Source organism: Sprattus sprattus, assembly GCF_963457725.1.
Source record: "Sprattus sprattus genome assembly, chromosome: 9".
Taxonomy (NCBI): Eukaryota; Metazoa; Chordata; class Actinopteri; order Clupeiformes; family Clupeidae; genus Sprattus; species Sprattus sprattus.
In genome coordinates this window covers 8,192,043-8,215,198 of record NC_137928.1, presented here as the reverse complement: position 1 = coordinate 8,215,198, position 23,156 = coordinate 8,192,043, and the positions used below count along the sequence as shown (strand labels likewise).

Sequence of the window (23,156 nt, the reverse complement as noted above, 5' to 3'; positions counted from 1 at the left end):
TTTTCACTAAACAACCTGTGTATTTCTAAAACTCAACAGCTTTTCAAACACACGTTTCTTTTGTGTTTAGGTGATATAAACAGGCAAATATGATGGATAATTATATATTTAATTATTAGTCTTCTCTGATTGGTTCAAATCCGTCTCTAGCTCAGCAGTCGACCAATGGTGGCGTTGACTTGTTTGTGCAGCGAACACTGCAAATATAAATGCAGGAATCTGAGAAGAAATAGAATTAACTGATGTATAGAAACGAAAGACGACGTGTATGTAGATGTGTATCTGCATGATTTCTTAACAAGAATCAGAGGTCTATCTTCACCTTAAACGTGAGGGATATCAACGGTTTGGCGAGGGATCTTCTTGTCAAGCAGGTATGAGCCGCTTACTGCCTACAAGGATGCTCTGGTGTAGTGAAACTTCACTTCTGTAGAACGGGCGCCGCTATCATAGCATAATGTTCAGTGTTTATAAATATCATGCCAATATAGACTTTTATTATACCATTCGGTTGATGTGGTCTATGTCATGGCAAATATTGTATTCTGTATGCAGCATTGCCTCTATTGTTATGAATTGCAACAATATATCTCACCAAAACAAGTTATTACAGACTAACTCTGTACATTTATCAGGATTTTTGGTTGAGTGATTGAATATCTTATTTAGTATTATAGGATATCAGATTAGGAACAGTTGTCCTCATCGGTATGTTTTTATTGTCTCCTGCAACTTCTATTAGGCCTAATGACAGTAGGCTACTGTAAACACAGCTCTCACAGATGGATGCAAGTGTCTCCTGATAAGCGAGTGTATTTTTAGCTTAAGTAGACTTGTACGTGGATCCCTTGCAATGACATCCTTTGTGTCCATAGGCAACACTTCATATTCACGTCCATATGGCAAATGTTCGTTTAAATAAAGAACGAACGTTTTCCTATGAATGGCAAGATATAGCCTAACAAGTAGCTTATTAGTGCACAATGGGACCTGAACAATAGGCTATCTTATAAACTCGCTGTCATTGAGGGTTTTATACATGCCTTATTACCAGTCTATTCTTAGAATAGATATTGCATATCAATTTCAAAGTAATTTTCGTAAAAAAATTGTTTTGGATAAATGTCATTGATGAATGCTGCCATAATGTGTTGTCGTGAACAGTTCATAACAGGCACACTTTTGAGAAAAGGGTTAGTAGGGCTTTGAGCATCGTAGCCTAAACAGAAGCCAGAGAAACCCGAAAACAAGGAAGTGTGATGTTGATATCGTGTCCTCTGTCGGCTGTTTTTGCCAGCAGTGATGATATTCAGTGAACAGCAGTGAGTGCAGATACGGAACAGCTGAGCTTAATGTGCATGTGAATGGGGAGGGGGTTGGGAGTGAGTGTGGGCTGCAGACGTAGGGACTGATGATTCATGTCCAGTTCAGACCAGTTTTGAGAGCTCCCGCAGGATATAGCAGCTTTGTCTTAAAACGGCTATTCAGTGTAATTGTGTCTTGTAACGCGTTGGGCGTTGTGGCCTATAGTTTGGCAAACGGTTAAATGGTTAATCGTCGCTTAATCGCACCCAAATAAGTGTTATTGAAATCGTAATGGAAACGAATCGAAACAGCATTTTCGACTATAAGTTACTTGCGTTTTTTTAGTCAAAACTAAATCTAGATAGCATTGTCTGAGTTACCTCTGAATACAATGGCGCTAAATGTGCACTGCACATCACTAGTGAAAAATGATAACGGGAAACACTAGCCCTGAATCTCGCGCCGTACCGGTTCGAACCGGCCACATCTTGGCCTCACATGGAGTCTCTCTCTGTCCCTGCATAACCAGCAGCAAATGGGATAGGCCTTTGTAATCGAGAACCAATCAGCAACGGCAAGGGTGGGGCGAATGGGTTTAGTCGTTCGAATTGGGTGGAGTTTAGAGTCTTCCACGCGCGCTCAGGAAGTCTTTGCCTGTTTCTTGTTTGTGAAATGTTTTGCACCCTAGCAGAGAGGTGAACAAAGGGAAACACTTGCTAGTGTAACAACAAATAATCATTCAACGGTTTTCAGACAGAAAGAGTCGCAGCCAAGAGATTTGGACGCAGAAACTGATGTTATGAATCTGGCCTTTGATCCTGTTAACTAAATGTTCTATACAAATGTGTGCTATAATAGAGAATGCAGGCCTATTAAAACATGTCATAAAGAATCAAGTGCAAAGAAACACAAAACCTCCTAGCCCAACATCAGGCTGTTTTTTTTTTATATATTTCAGGCTTGACTATTTTTTTGCTGGCCAACACTCCCTGCACCTTTTGCCCCCTGAGTTCGTCAAGATGGCTCCATCCTTGCACACAGCTGTTTCCAGGCGATGGTGGATGGCCGTAACCGCGGTGATTGAGAACCTGCTGTTCTCTGCCGTGCTGCTGGGATGGGGTTCCCTGCTGATCATGCTCAAGTCTGAGGGCTTCTACTCTTACCTCTGCTCCATGCCTGGTAAGACGCGTGAATACACACACACACACACACACACACACACACACACACACACACACACACACACACACACACACACACACACACACACACACACACACACACACACACACACACACACACACACACACACACACACACACACACACACACACACACACACACACACACACACACACACACACACACACACACACACACACATACCTCTGCTCCATGCCTGGTAAGACGCGTGAAGCTCCTATACTTTCTCAAACTTTCATAGATAGTTTGTTTTTGTATTGTATTGTGTTTGTTTTGTATTGTGTTGTATATTATGTGTAATATATGTGTAAGCACATTGAGAGTCAGTTCACCAGGTCAAATTCCTTGTTTGTTCTAGTTTACTTGGCCAATAAAATCTGATTCTGATTCTGTCACATAACAGCAGAAACTGTTTTTTTTCTTCATCACCCTACAAAAAAGGCGTTATAGTCTGTTTTAAAGTCAGGACAGTATATGGCCATGTTCACAGATAGTACCTTCATGGAAGCAAATGCACTTTTCCTTCAGGCAGAAGGAAACACCACAGGGATGAAAGTTCTGTGGACGATTGCAAAATCTAAATTTAGTTTTTAAATGCTGTATGGGCCTGTTTTAAACTAGTATCCAACGAAGATCATGTATGTAAATGTGGTGTTAAGTAATGCAGAATATGATTTTACAAAGCAATTTGTAAGTTGCTTCAGCTCAGGGTTTTGTTTGAATACACTAAGAAAATTAGGTCAAAAATGCCTTTGGAATGTGGCACCCTACAGGTACCTTGACAAAGATCCTAATTCATACTAATTGCACAATCCCACCTGCGATGCTACCATCTTCTGAAACAAAGGGTACCCTTGCTCTTTTACCTACTTGGAATCGGAACAGCATCTGCTGGCTATCAAAATGAAATCACAGATTAATAAATGCTCGACCGAAGGTGACATAATGCTCCTAAAGTCACCCTGCAAATCACTGTGAGACAACTTTTGTTTACAAGTCAGTACAAAAATGTATGTCCCTGGCATGACTGACATCGCATAATAATTTCAAATTCTCAGTCATCATACACACTGCATGTTCACTAGGGAAGCACCTATCCATCATGATCATGTGAATAGTGTGACTCAAGTGTTAACTTTTGTTTTTTTTATGATCCTATTTTTGATCCTATTTTTCTATATTACCGGAATTTTCCTCATACACTGTAAAACTTGACACGAGCCTCCATCATTTGGAGTTCTTTTGATCAGATTAGCGAATTGTTCTCATTTACATAAAAATTATAACTACCCACAATCTGGCAGACATTGAATAAAGAGGTTTCAGAACGCTGTGCCAAATGGGTTTTGTTGTTCACAGCCACCCCAAAGTTGAGTCCGGAGGAACAACAATGCAACAGTGATTAGCTTGACAAAAGGCCATAATTCTGCCCACAGACACTACAGGCTTGGGCAGCATTTGTACACACTAATTCTGAACGACACCATGGAACAAGCAGACAGTAGAGTAAACAGGATTGTTTATTTTGATTTCATGCAAGACTCACTAATACCAAAACAAGTTGATTATATTCTAGGAACTGACCCATTTGTAGCCTGGTGTGAGAGAATACTCTGCAATGTCACATCCTCACAATACCTTAGTGTCCTCATGGATAGTGTATGTGGGTGAAATGATAATTTGCCAGTCTGGTGCTATCAAAAGGAACCTTTGATCAATTGAAATGTCCTCTCATCATCTTCCTCAGAATCTATGTTCTTTTGTTGTTGCTCAAAGAGATTGTGCCTGTTATCAATGGTTTCAAACCGAGTGTAAAATCGCTCTGGTGGTAAATATAAAAGTTCTGCCGTGCTCTTTGCCCATATCTCTCCATTTCACCACAGTCCTCTTTTGTTGTTCTAATCACATTCAAGAGACCTGATAATGGGTAAAGCCTCAGGACTCAAATCAACCTCGTAGGTCACTTGTTTAGACCGGCTCACTTTCACTCCTTCAAAGCCTCTGCCCCCGAGGAAGAAAAGGCTTTTTTTTTTGCCCTGCTATTGTGTGCTCTATGGCTGCCAATAGGGGAAGTCACTGCAAAGTGTTCTTTAATCGGTCAGATCTGTTGTCATTGGTTTGCGGTTTCACAACTCTCTGTGGTAGAGCTGTGCTGTCTTTTCTGCCACTCCGTCTCTGTCCTGTGCTGAGTGCTTCATCTATTGACAGGAATGGAGTCAGCCGACTTCCCTTAGAGGCATCTCTAACCCCAGTGAAACCCCCGCCACTACCAGCCCCACCTTGTCTGTAAAGCATGTCGGTAGATGTGTCCAGATGTGACACCCATTTGCGTTGGCCCTAAGGCTTACACTGGCAAGGTGGGTTATAGATGTGGGACATGTGCACCTACGGGGTGACACGGACAGTGTGTGAATGGACGACCCTGTCTGTGTTTTTGTCATCGCACGCTGGCAAGCATGTTGGGACCAGGGAGTTTGCATTCCGCACCTGACTGCTGCCACACAGTTTGTGGTTGTAGCACACGTGTGAAGTGAGAGGGGCACATTCTAACCTGGATCTTTTTTTTCCCCCTCTTGTGCCCTCATTGTAATTTGTCAGACAAACAACAGCTAGACAAACACAGGATGGAACGACCCTTTTTCCCAAAAAACATTCCAAGGGCTCCAGCTTTTGCTGGAGATTTATTTTTTATATCGGTGGTCGGAATACTTTATCAGCAGTTACCACACATATTTTTTGGGTCCTTCCAAACTATGCAACCACACACTTATGATACAACACCCTTCTGTCCACTCATCACACGCTCTCATGGTCACTTCATTTCTCCTTCTGGTCAGAATCAGAGGGACTTGGGTCAGCACATAGCTGGAGTGTCTGAGTTTGAATTCCACACATTAGGCCTTTCAGGAAGCTGTGAATGTGCCGTGAGAGCTATTTCAATCTTACGGCTAACACTCTCCATCCTGTGCCCTCCACTTTCTGAAGTCTCAAAAGCTTGTCTAGGAGCCCCCCCCCCCCCCCCCGTCCTTCTTACACTTGCCAAGAGATGACCTCAATTCTTTCTCTTCCTTCTACATGAGATAATGGTCCTATTGATTAAGCTCCGAGTGTGACAAAGGGTTGCCTTGTTCAACGTTCACTTTAAGCGGCAACGGCAATATATCAAACAATATCATACACAGCTAAAAATCAATGATCACAACCAAACATTCCTATCTTTTAAAATGATGATTTGAAAATATCCTTCTCAAGTAAAAGCCTCAATGTAAGTAATTATAGGATCCTCAACTCCATACTGACATGGAAACGTTAAAAGAATGGTTATAAACGTTAACACTTCAGGGAGGCGTATCGACATAAATGTGCCGTCTCCATAGCTGTGTTTCAGCATGACTGCTGTGGCTTGGACAGATAAGACTGTCTGCGTCTGTAGAGGCTCAGGGCAGCTTCCTTATTGACTCAGTGCAACTCAATAAGTCCTTAATACTCAGCCAGGCCCACATAGCCCAGCTGCTGTTTGCAGTCTAGTAACGTATTGCTAGGTCATCGCCGCGCATATCCTAGGTCTCCCTTGTTACATCTGGGCGTTGATGTTTCGGCAAACACGGCCATTGTTGACAGAGTTCTGCTGTTTTGGGCTGTGTTTTTAACATCTTGTCTGGGGAACACACAAAGACATTCTGTCCTTTTTCTATATCAGGTTTGTCCCACCCCCCCACCACCTCTAACCGACTTTTTAGAACAACAGTTGTGCAAAAGGGGAAGGGAGTGACATGTAACAATCTGAAAAACCTGCTGCTGTTGAGCAGCACACCAGAGCGGCAGGGTAATCTGGAGGGCAAATGAGACGTCATCATGAAGACGTCGTAAAGTTAGGCTGAGGCGTAACTTAATCAGACTGTGTCTCTGCAAGAGCAGAGCTCACTGTCCTAGGTACATGCTATTTCTGCTGCCCTTTCTGTGACCTACCTTTCACTCCACTCAGACCGCCCAGGGCAGTGCTCTTCTGTGACACCAACAGCGTCAAAATTCCTCCTTTGCCCGGGGGGTTTCCTTTCTTTTCACTATGTGTCCAGCCTGGATGTTAGACCATTTACTGTAATCCAACTGGGAAGCCTCATAAGTCTAAAGCCCCGTATCATGCCAGATCACTGTGAAATGCAAAAGCAACATGCTGTCTTGACTGGGATGAAGTAAACTTTGAGGGATCCATTTATTCATTCTTTGCAAAAGCTTTACAGAAAAAAACAAAAAGATTCAAATATGTAGTAAGTTGAAATTCTTCAGAACTTAAACGTATGTTTGAAAACACCAGCAATCAATGGGACAAACAAGAACAAAACAAACTTAGCCATTTCAACAGAATCTTTAATATGGGTTGCAAGTATGATTTCATGACAGCAGACACAGCACATCTCATGTCTTCCCCCACTCCGCCCTGACCCACAGGGAACAATTCAGACCTGAATCAGTCCTCGTCTGCTGAAGACAGTCCGGGTGTAGAGGCTGCTGTGGCGACCAAACATGAGGAGTTTCTGGAGATTAACGGCTGGCAGGTGTGCAAGGACCAGGACGAGATGCTGAACCTGGCCTTCACCGTGGGCTCTTTCCTGCTGAGCGCCATCACTCTGCCTCTGGGCATCGTCATGGACAAATACGGCCCGCGCAAGCTGCGTCTGCTGGGCAGGTGAGATGTCTGTGCAGATAACCCTGTGACCTTCTGCTTGAATTCACAGCTCCTGTGTATACTTTCCTATACTTCATAGACCATTGCACTGTTTGTTTTTGTATTGTTTGTTTTTATATTGTGTTGTGTATATTTTGTGTAAGCACATTGAGAGCCAGTTCACCAGGTCAAATTCCTTGTTTGTGCAAACTTACTTGGCCAATTAAATCTGATTCTGATTCTGATAAAAAATCTGATTCTGAATCAGTGTGGATAAAAAGTGGGGTGGTTACTCGAGGGGTGATTCTAAAACTAAAACAAATTTTTTTTGTCTGATTTCAGCGCCTGTTTTGCCTTCTCTTGTATCCTTATTGCCTACGGAGCGAGCGACCCCAACAGTATGTACCTCACTCCACTCCCTGGTTTAAGATGGGGACTTTTAATCATGTTCTGTTTGGGCCTCCTCTGTTTACTCTGTGTGAGGTAACCTGTCTGTCCATCCACAGGTCTGTCCGTTCTCATCTTTTTCGCCCTGGCACTAAATGGCTTCGGAGGGATGTGCATGACCTTCACCTCGCTGACGGTAAGTGACTAGGGATGTAATGAACTACTCCTCTGCGCCAGACACACACACACGCACACACACACACACGCACACATACACACACACACACACACACACACACACACACACACACACACACACACACACACACTCACACACACGCACACACACACACACACACACACACACACGCACACACACACACACACACACACACACACACACACACACACACACACACACACACACACACACACACACACACACACACACACACACACACACGCACACACACACACACACACACACACACTCACAGTCTTCTCAGAGGAGAAGTGTCGAAATCCTCTGCTGGTGTATGCGCGTCTGTGTTTGTACGCGCACAAGTGGGTTAAGGAGGGCAGGGTGTGCCGTGAGAGGCCCATGTGCTTAAGTGAGCTGGAGATGCATTATTCAACATGGCTGCTTTCCTCTCCGGACCCAAATACCCTTCAGCATCATTTATTCATTCTCAAAATAGACCAGGGCTTTGCAGGGGCCCAGACAGGCTGACATTGTGTCAAAAAGTCACATTAAACCTTGTAATTCTCTTCACTGAGGCTGTGTGTCACTGCTCAGATGGCTGGGTAAGACGGCATGACCAGACTTTAACACAGTTGGTTCCACACTCTGGTTTTAGCTGTGTAACACACTGCCGTGTTCATAGTATATGCCTCTATAGGAGTTGGCTTTTCAATGCAAGCCTTATTTTGAGCACGCCAGAAGGTTCAGCCCCCAGCCCCAGTGCTTCAGAACACCCCAGCCCCCACCCCAGTGCTTCTCAGAACAGGACGAAACCTGAGTTGACGTCAACAGGAAGTGGGAAGTGGGGGCTGTTGACGGCAGCGCTGCTGCTGCCCCCCCCCCCCCCCACCTCTGCTGGGTCTTCCAGTCTCCTTTTTGTTTTGCACTGGACTTTTTTGTCCCGAAAAACAATTCAATTGAGCGACCGAACAGGTTCCCCTACCTCAACCCTCGACAGCAGGGCAGATAGGGTTGTTTTTGTGCCGTTCTGTGCTGGTACTCGTAGGAAACTTGCCCCAGCCTGTTCGAGATCCCTCCTCCCTGAGAACAGTTTGCACGTGCGCGTGTGTCTGTAGGGGAAAGCATGTGCTTGCGTGTCTGTATCTGTGTGTGTGTGTGTATGTGTGTGTGTGTGTGTTTGTGCTCGCTCTAGGAAACAGAACGGTTTATTATTGCAGCTGTTCTGTTCCAGTAACCCCTCCACGGTATCCCTGCACCGCAAGCCTCCCTTTGAATAACTGTATGCTTTACACCGCTGATCAGTTGGGTCATATTTATTTGCCCTTTGTGTCTGTGTGTCTGTCTCTATTGTTTTTCGTGGCCATCTTCTCACAGGGTCGATTAGTAGGGGTTAATAGTTGTAAGTTAGTAATCGTAAGGTAGAGAAAAAGGGGCTGAATGTTATACATCTATAAAGTAGGTGGGAGCGTGAAGTAAGTGTGTGTCTGTCTCGGTATCAGTTGACAGCCTTAAGTGATAGAGCTTTTTTTTTAAATGGCTTCTGAATACTCATATGCCTCTGCAGCCTGTGCCATATGAAAAAGCCCTCTCTGTTGGGACAACATGTTAAACAACGCTGACTGATATCTTGGTTCGGGAGTTACTGCAGGAGAACAAAAGCCTTTATCCACACATCTCTCATTTCCCTTCCCTCTGCTTTACACTATTCCCCTTTTCACTTTTCCTCTACCACCCCCCCGCCGCCCACCAAACCCCCCCCCCCCCCTCTTCTCTCGCTGTTTCCTCCAATGCTCTCTTCCAAATATGGGTTGTCTTGTTTCCGTGCGTTTCTCAGTACCAGGCTGGAGCTCCCGCTCTCCCTCTGTGCCCACTCAGCAGTTCGCCTCCCAGCTGCAGTAAACAAGTGTGGGAGTGCCCGCCTGGCCAGGGCCGAGGGAGAGCAGCCCCACGAACCAGGGAGATCAGAGAACACCTTGGACGGTTCTTTTTTCCCTCTAGTAACCTGACTCAGCTGTTTACCCTGGCCCTCCCCTGTTGTTGACTGAGTGCGTGTCTCCCCCCACACCCCGCCCCTTCCCGCTTCCCGCTACCCACCAACAACCCACTCAAATTCTTTGGCCACAGTCGATCCACTCAGCTGTTGAACGCGTACACAGAGCACGCAAATATACTGTATACACACACACACACACACACACACACACACTCTCTTGTGTGTGCAACCACTTATAAACACACACACACACACAGACACCAAAATGGAAAACACATTCCAGTAGCATGTGTCGCTCCCCTGCCTTTGTCTTGTTATGACTCTGTGCATGATACTCTTCTGCAGGCTATGTCCCACTAATCAGTCCTCCGCACTGGTTATTTATCTCACTAGAAAGGTGAAAGATAAATTTAGATAAACGGAGTTGTGTGACTTGCCAAATGAAGGGGGGGGGGGGGGGGGGTAGATAAAATATGACTTGAATGAAGGACCAGATGAATCAAAATAATGACTCCACACTGGGACACTCAGTTCTTTTTCTGTGGACCAGACACTGGACACTGACCATGTCAGCAACCTGCGTCAACAGCACAAAGGGAGAAGATCACTGCCACAAATCATGCTGATTTGTCTTACGGGGGACCCATGGCAACATGATTTTGTTGCTGATGAGAGGCAAGGGAACTAGGGCGTTCAGGGGCAATACTTTGTGCTGACCTCTGTTCTGTCCTCATGTGATGATTCTCTGTGGTTGTTGCGGGGGGCTGCTAGGATACTGGACACACTCAGAGTGGAGGGTCGGTTTGTCTCGCTTCCACTTTCAGGACCTGAAGCCTGTTGACTCAGCCTGGTAAGGCCTGAGCTGTTCTAGGTCAGGAGCAGACCAGTCTGGGCCAGTTCTCCTCAGCTGAGTGCCTCTCTCTCACTTCCCCTTCTCTCCCCTGTCCTCTCCTCTCCTCGCCTGCTGCAGTTTGGCTTGTTCTTCACACTGCATTCTGTGGCCAGGGGAGTGTTTGAGTTTCGATGGCTGACCTCGCTCATAAAAAAGTGTGTGAGAGTGTTTTCTTCGTTCTTTCAATTAGCAAAGGAATGTTTTTATCAGGCACTTTGGAAATGGAGTACAAAACAAAATGGAAGTGCAGATGCTGATGATGGAAAAGCTATGTGAGGACATTTCAGAGGGACGACCTGCAAAGAAACGGTTTATGGCTCTTGGAATATGGAATTCAGTGTTAGTATCAGTATTAGCTCAGCATTAGCCAAGCACACCTCTGGAAGTTAGGGCTCCTTGCTGTCGAAGCAAACGTGGTACAGTGAGGTTAGAGAGGAATGCAGAGCGGTAAAGAGGATACGGCTGGGCAATCGTTCACTCCTGTCACCATTGCTGCACACTGCCTTTAGTCATGCCTGACGACAGTGAACACACTAGGCCCCTTCACAGCTCTGAACAGGTAGCGGTTGGACTCTGCAGTGGTGGCTGTCAAAGGCGGCCTCTCTGTGCGGATGTGGACGCAGTCAGGCCTGGGCCCCAAAAGCCTTCCTGACCTAGATCGAGCGGGGAGAGGAGACGGAGCCGCATGATTCCGATCGCTCACACAAGTGATAAAACACCGTGCACACATTCTGTCTGCTGGCTGAGGCTATATCTTGTTGCCGGCGTCAGCAGCCATGAAACCTAGGAGTACATGGGTATCCTCGGTCACTCTCCTATGTATAGCTCACATTAATTACACACCGAGGACAAATGGGCTCCTTGTATGAGGAGCACTCTCGCTCGATCCGCTGTTCCCGCCTGAGCCTCCTATCTCTTTTTCTTTAACAACATTGTGGATACACACTACTGTAATAACACCCATATCAGTCAAAGGCTTTTGTGGCCTATTTTGGCAGTGGCGATAAGAGTGAGAGATCGGGTTTGCATGAAAGTAGGTGAGCAGGGTGTTGTTGTTCCTGTCCTTGCTCCCTGGGAGTGATTCACCCTGCTTGTCTCACCGCCACGTGACTCTCTGTCTGTCTGTCTAGCAGTTAGGAAAGAGAAGTGAGGACTGGGGCGAAAAAGTGCCTCGGAGGCAAAACGTTGTTGCCATTATTCGGCTTGTTCCACCTTAGCGCGTCCCTGTTGACACACTGCTCAGTGGTCTCTCATAAGCAACGCAGACCAGTTCTTCCACCTCTCTCCGTCCCTCGTAGCGACCCCCCCCCCACCATCAGCACCTGTCTTCCTCCACACACTCAGCCAGTTTACTCACACACACGTTTGTCATACGAGGGCTTTTCTTCCTCTCTCCACACCCCAAGGCTGCCATGTGACTGTTAATGTAACTGTCATCCTGGAGGTTTTGGGCCCTCCCCTCTGGCCCTTGCTCCAATTAGAGGTGGTAAATGATGACTGCTGAGGCCAGGCGAGGGAGTTCATTCCTGCTTTTAACAAGCAGAGACCCTGCCGAGAAAAGGGGTGGGGGGTTCAGAGGGAATGATGGGGCATTGTTTTGGGGGAATTCTTGGAAACACAGCGTGGATAAGTAGCATTACAATGGAGGCAAATGGACTCTGATATGTTTAATATAGATAGCTGCTAAACTAAGAATAATGTTCTTTCTTTCCTTTTCTTTGTTTCATACTGTCTTTTCTTTCTCTCCCCACCCCCCTCTCTCTCTATCACTTTTTTTTCTTCTCACTCTCACTCTGCTTACAGCTCTTTGTGTTAGTTGTTTGCGCTTTGAGGAAGGGAACAGCCTGTGCTCAGGGGTCTGAGTGTAAGCAGAAGTGTTATTATGCAAGCTGTCCTCTCCGCCACGATCTGCTGTAAGAAAAGTTGATGTCAGGCTATTAATCACCGTAGAGTGGCTCCGCCCACATGTTGTTGATCTCACAGTGAACACTTCGGAGGACACTCAGCTCTCGGAATTGTTAAACTGTCGCTAAATAAGTTCTTCTTCGAGCAGGAGAAATGTGTTTACACTTATGCAGTAGAACTCTTTGAGCCCCGTTCACATGTCATCTCTCTTTTCTCTCTCACTCACGTTCTCTTCCTCTCTCTCTCTCTCGTTCTCTTTGCCTCCCCCTAGCTGCCGAACATGTTTGGTGACCTTCGCTCGACATTCATCGCTCTCATGATCGGTTCCTACGCCTCCTCGGCTGTCACCTTCCCAGGAATTATGGTGCGCATCCTCTTCCTGTGCTAATGCTAATGCTAAAAGCTTTTGCCCGTGTCAGCGAGGAAACAATGACTTGATTGGCTCTCCCTCCACAGGTGATTTATAATATGGGCGTGGCCCTCATCACCATTCTGTTGGTGTGGGCTGCGTGCGCTGGCCTTGTCTTCATCAACTGCTTCTTCAACTGGCCTCTTGAGCCCTTCCCTGGTCCAGAGGATATGGACTACACGTAAGAGACACGAAACATAAACTCTCTAAACACACCGAAGACTGAAGGTTATTTACCTCAGACAGCATTCACATGTTCCTGTCAGATAGTGATGGTTTATGATAAGTAAAGTCGAAACAAGTGCTCACTATTCAAATTGGGTGAAAAAACAGCAAGAGGCCATGTAGTCCAAAACAGAAGCCTTTCCTTTGATATCTGCAAGTCATGCTGAAGTGCAAAAAAAAGCACAAAAATATTTCAGGTTACCCCATCTTCAGTGCAAATAGTATAAGCAAAAACATGTCCCTTCCCTCTCACTTATTCATAACGGTCCTTTCCGGTTGGTTTTTAATTTAGTGTGAAGATCAAGTTCAGCTGGCTGGGCTTCGACCACAAGATCACAGGGAAGCAGTTCTACAGGCAGGTGACCACAGTGGGCCGGCGCCTCAGCGTGGGGAACTCCCTGAAGCACAACCCCAGGGAGCAGCTGGCCACTCAGGAGGGGAACAAGCTGTGCCTCTCCACCGTGGACCTGGAGGTCCAGTGCAAGGGCGCGGAAGAACGTAAGTTAGAACGCAGCTACTTCCCCGCTTCGAGTCAGTGATACCCATCCCAGCCGAGCAAAAAAAGCAAAGTATAACATGCAATTGATGTGCGAAATACAAAAATGTTGTTCAACTGAATAGAACATCCTGCAAATACAATATGCATATTAGGTCATAGAATTAGCACAATGTATTGTTCCGAGGACGAAAGTTTTATCTTTTTGTTTGCCTGATGTACTCCTTGACCTAAAGGAAGTCACTAAACCCAAGATGTTAAGGGGTTTATATAATTGTTCATAGTCACTGATCACTCTTTGTTTATAGCTGTATCACTGGCTCAGTGTCTTTTGCTAGTCGTCTACTGTTTTCCAGCTGTTGACCTTTAATGTCATGTCTATGTTTGTTAGCATCAGCTCACTGACAGACTGCCAGACATGTGAACAAAAGACATTCGCCCTTCTCAGGACATTTTCAAAATCAATAGCAGGTTTTTATTTGTATTGCCATTTGTTGTTTTTTTGTCTGTCTGTTTGTCATCAGAATTACGCAAAAACTACCGCTGATTTTCATGAAACCTGGTGGAGGGGTGTAGCATGGGCCAAAGAATAACTTGATAATGTTTTGAGTGGAAACAGATCAAGTGGCAGATCCAGGATTTGTTTTCACTTTCTTAAACTTTGCAAGATTTTTTGACAAGTGGGGGACATTTGCTCTCCAAGTGTGCTTCTAGTTTAAAATATGTTCTTTTCAAACGGCACCAGTCCATTTAAAGCCCCACTTAGCGACTAGAATGTGTCCATTGCAAGCCATCATGTTTGATTTCCCTGTGCTAAGTGTGTGACAGGCAGTTACAAGAAGCCTCCTGCTCTGAAGGCTGAATTATGGGCCTCAGCGGGACATGAACACAAATAATCATTAATCTTGTCTCTAAAATCTTTAAAATCAGCTTCTGTGATCCACATCCTCAATGGACAGACTGTCCATAAATCTGATTTTGTTTTACTTCAAGTGTAGTAAAACTGCTGGTGAATTCAAGGCAGGCAGGCAGGGTCCGTTGAGGCCCTTTTCAGAAAGTTCCACTCCATACAAACAAAGATTTACTCTTAAACTGTTGCAGGTTTCCATGGTAGCAAGGCCCTCATTCTCTGCCTAAGTGACTTGGCAAACGTCGGTCTTATTAACACCCCATTCAAAGACAGAGGGGCACGAGCCTAGGCGTCTGCCAGCAACCTGTCTGCTGTGCAGTGACACACAAAGGCTGTCTTTCTTAGAACCTAGTGACAGGCATGGACCAAAATACCAAACAGATGAAAATAGATACAACAAGAGGAATGTAAATACTTGTGTCACTGATCAAAATCCCATGGACAGCAGGCTGATTGTGAACCCATGGACCGTTCAGCGGTGGAGGCTATGTTTGGGGCTAATGGCCATGGATTTGTGTTGGTGTTGCGGGGTGGGGTAGGGTGGGGTGGGGTGGGGTGCTTCCTCAGTAATGAGTGAGCATAGGGGGTCAGTGAGGCTACAGTAAGCTGTATGATGCATGCAGAGGGTCTCAGAGGAACTTTGGCATCACTAACCCAGATATGTACCATGCAATTAACCAAAAACCGCTTGAGCTCCGGCATCAAAATAAAAGTGGCCTCTTCACCTCCCCGTCCTGGCGGCGGGAGGGTCTTTAACTCCCAGCGGGGTCTCTTGTTGGGCCTTTTCAGAACAAACGGACCGTGCAAATGATTCAGACCGCTTCCCTAGAATCCCTAAAACGTGGCAGTGTGTCTGGAGCCAAGGTTGGCAGGGCGCTGAGAGCAGGGTTAGGAGGTTGTGGTCAGGCTTACTCCAGCCAGGCTGGGAGGGAGGGATGGAGAGTGCCAGCCGCCTGTTTTACGACACAGCTGGAGCTGCTGCAGATTTGTGTGAGGGACGTTGATGGTAGTGGTGGTACTCGGAAGGGCTGTGTTGTGGAAGGGAGGTTGATGGTAGTGGTGGTACTCGGGAGGGCTGTGTGTGTAGGGGAGGTTGATGGTAGTGGTGGTACTCGGGAGGGCTGTGTGTGTTATGGAGGTTGATGGTAGTGGTGGTACTCGGAAGGGCTTTGTGTGTAAGGGAGGTTGATGGTAGTGGTGGTACTCGGAAGGGCTGTGTGTTTAAGGGAGGTTGATGGTAGTGGTGGTACTCGGAAGGGCTTTGTGTGTAAGGGAGGTTGATGGTAGTGGTGGTACTCGGAAGGGCTGTGTGTTTAAGGGAGGTTGATGGTAGTGGTGGTACTCGAGAGGGCTGTGTGTGGAAGGGGCACCCCATTCCCTCTCGCATTCCTCTAGGCGCAGCCCCTCCCAGCTGGTCCAGCAGTCCATTACAGCAGTGTACAGTGTTGTTTTCCATTACAACACCTTCCTGGTTCCTCTACTAATATAGTCTCAGTGTCAGTGCTGAATGTGAATGTGCTGGATGTGGCCAGTGGAAACTGCCTGTATGTCATATCCTACAAACATGTATAAGCACAGCGAAGATTACTGCCTGTGGGTCATGTCCACATTGATGAATGAAGTACTTGTGTATGAGAGAAAGGAGACAGAGGGAGAGAGAGAGAGAAGGAGACAGAGGGAGAGAGAGAGAAAAAGAGAGAGAGAGAGAGAGAGAGAAGGAGAAGGAGAGAAAGAGGGTCTTGAGTTCAAGAGGATTCCTGGAATGCTGAGTAATAAAAGGCCGCTGCAGCTGCGGCGCAACCATAAACAGTTTTTTTTTTCGGCGTACGCCGCCCTGCCACCTGAGTCCGTTTACAGCACCAGGGTGGGTGGATCATTAACCCGCTCCACTTCTGGTCCCGGCGCTGACCGTAGGGGCCCTCGGAACGTTGCCTTGCCATCCATCATTTTTCATCTGAACAGGGTCTCTTTGATCAAACAACACTTGTGACATCCACCCTTCCTGTAGGATGTGGGTCACTCAGGATAGTGTGGTACTTTTCCACAGCAGATACCTACAGCTGCTTAAAAAAAAAACAAGTATTTTCAAAGACGATCAATAAAATAGTGGGGGCTCTAATGAAATTGTTTATTGGATTTGTATTATACTATTAATCAACCTACCTTACTTTTGACTTGATGAAGGTATACAGTATTCATGATTCATACCATACTCATTCTTATTCCTCCTTCTGTTCCTAGCCCAGTCCTTCATGCACAGCATCTTCAGCCCCATCTTCATGCTCAGCCTGATCACCATGTGTGTCACGCAGCTGCGGCTCATCTTCTACATGGGAGCCATGAACAGCATCCTGGAGTTCCTCTCAGATGGAGACCTCACAACAGGTATGTATGCGTGTGTGTGTGTGTGTGTGTGTGTGTGTGTGTGTGTGTGTGTGTGTGTGTGTGTGTGTGTTCATCTCTGTCTCTCTGTCTACGTCACCTTCAGCTCTCTGTCTGCCAGACTCTCTCTCTCTTTCTCTTCATCCCTTTCTCTCTCTCTCTCTCTCTCCCTCTCTCTCTCTTGCTGAGTGTGTGTATATGTTTGTGTTGCCAGGACTGCTGTTAGTCTGAGTGAGTGGGACAGGCTTGGATCAGTATGGAGACAGCATTAGTAAATGTGATAGAGAGAGTGCTGTTTGTTGTGGCCTTAGCGCTGGGGGGACTGCCGCACTGTGGATTAATGCTAAATCTCTCCGCAGCCTCTTAAGCAGCCTTCTGCCTGTCCCTATTGCTATGTGTGTTGTGTTTGTTTCCCTACTGACTGTGTGCACTAGCGCTGTATCTGATCTGTGCATTTTGTTTCCACGATGTAAAGCTACAGTGAGATTATTGGAAATGGAGAGTGAGTATAGCGTAGACACGGGGGGTGTGTTATTAACGCACTCAGCTTCTGTCTGCTCTTTGTCTCCCCCTCCTCTTGTGTGCTCTCTCCTCTCCTCTCCTCTCCTCTCCTCTCTCCTCTCACGCGGGCTTTCTTGCTGCTGCCCGCTCAGTGCAAAGGATGGAAGTCGGTAAGGCTGCGAGCTGGCCGGGATGATGTGCATGTTTTGAACCAAACTCTCCTGTCTCCACCCACTCTCCTTCATTTAACATTGGTTTACATTTTACATATATTTATTTGACAGACACGTTCATCTAAGGACCTACAAGTCACTTGTGTTGTAGAGAAGGGTGATAGATGATATCAGCAAGACCCTGTGTGTTTTCACTTAGATGTGACTGTGGCATTTTGTAGTGCGTGGCATTAAGCCAGTGAACTATAGGAAAACACTCATTCATTTTTTGACATGAAGCATGGCTACACTCTCCACCTGGACAAAGTCATCACTCCATCTCCATGACTCCCAACCCTGAGAGCCTTTTGTAGATGAACTCACTCACGTCCCCCCCCGTCTCTCCTGGTTGCAGTGAGCATGTACACCTCCATCTTCGGCGTGCTGCAGCTGCTGTGTCTCCTGACTGCGCCGGTGATCGGTTACATCATGGACTGGAAGCTGAAGGAGTGCGACGACGGAGACGAGAAGGGCGTCAGCAAGTACGTTTTTACATAACGAATCCCTCTGCCCCAGACTGCACCCTTTTTTCTTTCTTTTCACACACACACACACACACACACACACACACACACACACACACACACACACACACACACACACACACACACACACACACACACACACACACACAGACAGACACAAACAGACACACACAGACAGACACATGCACACCACCCTTCATATCTGCTTTTCTCATCCCAGAGGTGGGGAGGCGGGGGGACTGTGCTGAGGGACTGTGCTGTTGATGACTCACCCCTCTTAGGATTCAGCAAACGCATCACGTAACCCCACATCTATCTCCCCCCTCTCTCTCCAACCCTCTCGCTCTCTCTCTCTCTTTCCCTCTGTCTGTCATCTCTGTCAGGGACCCGGGTCAGCCTAAACGGCGTGACAGGCACATCCAGAAGATCACCAATGCCACGCGCGCATTCATTTTCACCAACCTACTGCTGGTCTGCTTCGGACTCACCTGCCTGATTCCCAATCTTCCGCTTCAGGTGATTTGTCTGTCTCCCTGAGCATGCTGCATTCTGGGGGGATATCGGGGGAGCCACACGCTCCGGTGCATGTGTTCCTCTCGTTGCACACCAAGCATCCAAGAAGGGTGGGTGGGAGGGAGTCGGCGCAAGACTGTGTTGCTGCAGAGCGCTCACATGGTACTGCAGCTCTTGCAATGTGAAGTACAGTCCTGCCCCCTTGTGGCCATTCTGTGCCCCTGCAGCCAACCAGAGGCGCTTTGCCTGAGTTCACCCTCAGCTCCTTCCTTAGTAATTTATTTATGATGATGACGCTCTGCCCAAATATAGATCAGACGGCATCTGCAGTGGTGGGAATGGTGTGACTAGAGACTAGACTAGAGTGACTAGAGTGTTTTTTTTTTTTTTTAATTAAATTGTTCTTTGTTTTGTTCTCTAGATCCTGTCGTTTGTTTTGCACACGATTGTAAGGGGCTTCATCCACTCTGCTGTTGGGGGTCTGTATGCTGCTGTGTAAGTACTTTAATATAGCCCAGCTTTATGAGGAGTCTGTACAATCTGTCCACGTTTGAATGTAATTACATAGAATGATCCTTTCTAATGGTGTCTCTGGCATCTTTTTCACTTCACTTCCCGCCCCCTCCCCTCTCTCTCTATCTCTCTCTCTATCTCTCTCTCTCTCTCTTGCTCTTGCTCTCTATCTCTCTCTCTCGCTCTCTCTCTCTCTCTCTCTCTTACTCTCTCTCTCTCTCTCCAGCTACCCTTCCTCTCAGTTCGGCAGCCTCACAGGGATGCAGTCTCTCATCAGCGCTCTGTTTGCCCTGCTACAGCAGCCACTTTTCATGGCCATGATGGATCCATTAGAGGGAGATCCACTCTGGGTGAGAGCACAACTCAGAACACACACACACACACACACACACACACACACACACACACACACACTTACATCCAAAGAGCGAACTCAAACACATGACTGACACACACTGTGTAACACATGCATAGATTGTCTTAAAGATAACTAACTTGCAGTAAATAGAGACATCCCATGGAGAAGATTCAAATTTTTTCCTGACTTTTTTTCTTTCTGATTCTTAAGCTTTTCTGGAACTTCTTTCTGTTTGTTCTCGGCAGGTGAACGTGGGCCTGCTGGTGCTGAGCGTACTGGGCTTCTGCCTGCCTCTCTATCTCCTGTGCTACAGCCGTCAGCTCCAGCGTGAGAAGAAAGAGCGGGAAGACGACCCAAAGATCTACGTGAAGATCAGCAATGCCACCAACGGCACCAACGGCACCAACGGCACAAACGACACCAACGGAACCGCCGCCATTAATGGCACAAATGAGATCACCAGCAGCCCAGGCAATAACCATGAGGCCTTTGTGTAGAGTCAGAGATGGAGAGATGTAGAGAGAGAATGGGAAGAGTAGGAGAGAGTTGTGAAAGGGAGAGTAAATTGCTTGAGGCCTTGTGTATGATTTTCCACCCAGGTCCTGAAGTCGAGCTGTTATTCACCCTTTTACACTCAGACGGACCCCTGACATTCCGGCTTACACAAACACACGCAGAAATACCACTCAAATATCACTAAAAACACAGTATATCAGGAACACACCAGTGTTGCCCCGTGACACATGCACCTATACACACATCTTACATACTCAGAAGAGTGATACACACAACGTTCACTGTGAAACACAACACGATGACACAAACCATATCTGAAACAAACCCTTCACCCCTTACACCATGGCACTGGGCCCTGAAGCAGCATTGGTCTTGACATCACAGCAACAGCAACGCTCTCGGAGGTCAGAAGTGAACTGACCCAAGGCTATAAAGCAGGGGCAGATAGTCACCTTCAACAACAGACCCTGATCCCCCTCGCTTGTCCTAGTAATCCCTGCCACTCGCCATCCCACATGCCACATGCCCGTCGATACTGAGTTAGTCACTGAGTGTCTTCATGTGCCAGTCAAGAAGCCTGAATGCCACTGATAAGAAGTGCTTGAGACAACTTGGACGTTAAACCAGTCTTCACCCTGAGGTGTTTTAGCAATTTTCTTACATCACACCAGTAATGATGAGCGTTGCCAAAATATGTATCTTTGGCTTTGCCAAAAAGTGTCTCAATTTCTTGTCAACATTCACTGGGCAAACAGACATTATCAATTGATTGACCTGATTGATTGATTGGTTCTTCAGCAGAAAAGACAACTGGATCAGAGAACAGAGATGGTGGCATTTAGAGTTGTAGTTTGGTCAGACGGTTCTCCACCGTTTACACACTTTGCGTAATTGATGTTTTAAAGTTGCATGTTTTGAGCTTCTTGACAGATTCTGCTACACCCTTTGCCTCAGAGAGTGCTTGCTCTTTTCAATTTGATGACAAAAAAAGCAACGACTCTCAGATGCACAGTTTAAGAATGTTTCATGTCCAAGAAGTGATAAAGCTATTGCAAGCTATTCCTTTGCCTCTCAGTAACTAGTGTCTTGGCAGAGGGATCTGGGAAGGTGTAGGGGCTGATGCAAAGGATGTCTAGACGATTTGATGACAAGAGGGGCGAACGTGAATATGATTACATAGTAGTGTTTGAGTGAATACTTAACAGGGAGCTGAAATTCTGCGTTTACTTTTCCCTCAAAGCTTTTACCACAAAGCATGGCATAGAGTGACTTCTCACCAGCAATAATGTGCCACGACACAACCTGCACAGTTAATAGACAAGTACCAATCATTAGTGCATCTCTCTCTACCACTCAATCATGCCATACTACTGTCTTAGCTGTTGCTAGGGTTACTGTTATATCACCATTTCCCTGGAGGTTCTTTGTGTGTGTGTTTTACTCCAGATATCTGTCGGGGCATCTGGTATTTTACAGTAATAATTTAATCAAAGGTATTTACCTGCAATATGATCCCGTTCAAGCTTTCTTCTGTCTTACGACAATGCGTGTTATTTTTTAAAAGATAAAGTGGAAGAACCAGTTACATAGTGTAGATGTTTAAAAACAAGAGGATGAGGATAAGGATAAGGATGAATTGTTGTTGCCACCTACCCATAACCTGCATTATTCTTTGATTACTGGAGGTTACGAAGGATTCAATGTAGCAATAAGTGCTTCTGTGAGCCACCTGGGAATCGTTTACAGTGCTCATATCCACTTACACTGTTTTGCAACCTCAAGTGCATACATAGAAGCATGTCTGCTCTCAGTTGGCAAGGCTTCTGCCTTAGGATCAGGTGTGTTTCTGTGTATGTTTACAGAACAAGATTGAGATTTTCTTACCACAGTGTTTACCTTAATGGTGCTTCTTAGTAATTGCAGGACTGTGAACACACTTTGTATGGTGTTCAGGTTTTAGAAATTCTCAGTCCTCGGTAAATGTTCATACCGAGAGCCACATTTCAGACAAACTACAAAGTACTTGAAAAAACTTGAATATTACTTAAACTATCAAAAAAAGGGAGCTGAAGAGATGCTTGAATATCTGCGCCTAACTCTTGTAGCTGTGAGGTTGAAACACAGTGTAGTGGGAGCACAAAAAGGGTTGCTCCTGGAAGTCCATGGGGCCAACTCAAATTTCTCCAAACTTGACTTGCGAGGGTTTCACTCAGCAGTCACTCACAGAAACACTTCCAAAGAAAGCCGTCCGTAAAGGGGCACCAACAGGCATTTTGTGAAGAAGGTTATGGCAAAGGTTATTTCCCCCTCAGCCCCCTGCATTTAAACCTTTTTAACCTAGCCCCTACCCCCCAGGTAGACCTGTTTCTAGACCTGTTTTAGACCTTACTCAGGCCACTTACACAGTGCAGAGGGAACTAGTGATCACCCATCCATGTGAGTGAATAGAAGAGAGAAGAGAATGGCACATACGCACTTTAATATCTCATCAAGTGTCAGATGCTACTTATTTTTTTGTCCCAGTTGTCCCATGCTGAATGTGATTGGTTGTTACGCACAGTCAGAAGCCTTCAGGTTCTAAGTGAGATTTAGAAAGTATGACCTGTGCCCCAACCCGTCTGTGATTAGAGATACAAGCTCTTTGTTATTTTTGTATTCAAAGAGAGATGCTTGTGCTCTCCATCAATACCCCCCCCCCCCCCCTTATTGTTTTATTCAGTCTGTTTCCTCTACGTTCAGGTCACTGACCCTTGGCAAGCATGGAGGGAGTATTCCCCTGTCACGTTCTCACTGTCATTCTCTCTCTCTTCATCAGTCACGTGCACACACTGTGCATGGAGAAACAGGTCAATGGTACCCAGCACCCTTAATATCTGCCCTTTTGCATGACTATGTTCGGAAACGAATGGACGAATCGGGCTGTGTAGACTATAGCATGCATGTGTCCCAGATGGACAGCTTTAAATAGCTTGAACATGCCTAGAAATTGCAGGTGGAAGAAAATAATGATGCAGTACTGTACTCCGGCGCTATGAATGTGGGTTTATGGTTTTCATTCCCTCAGATTGGGAGATTCAGCACTT

General features: G+C 46.2%; 1 protein-coding gene across 1 annotated transcript; it reads left to right on the top strand.

Annotated features, from left to right (window-relative positions):
• The first annotated feature begins 233 nt into the window (after window positions 1-233).
• LOC308370120 (large neutral amino acids transporter small subunit 4-like) lies at window positions 234-22,762 on the top strand. The gene is made up of 14 exons (XM_080844702.1): window positions 234-374; window positions 2,264-2,484; window positions 6,958-7,195; window positions 7,517-7,572; window positions 7,681-7,757; window positions 12,825-12,917; window positions 13,010-13,143; window positions 13,480-13,685; window positions 16,835-16,978; window positions 18,044-18,170; window positions 18,557-18,689; window positions 19,108-19,181; window positions 19,426-19,549; window positions 19,803-22,762. The coding sequence occupies exons 2-14, from the start codon at window positions 2,325-2,327 to the stop codon at window positions 20,052-20,054; spliced, it is 1,818 nt and encodes a 605-aa protein (XP_080700828.1). The 5' UTR covers window positions 234-374; window positions 2,264-2,324; the 3' UTR covers window positions 20,055-22,762.
• The last annotated feature ends 394 nt before the right edge of the window (window positions 22,763-23,156 follow it).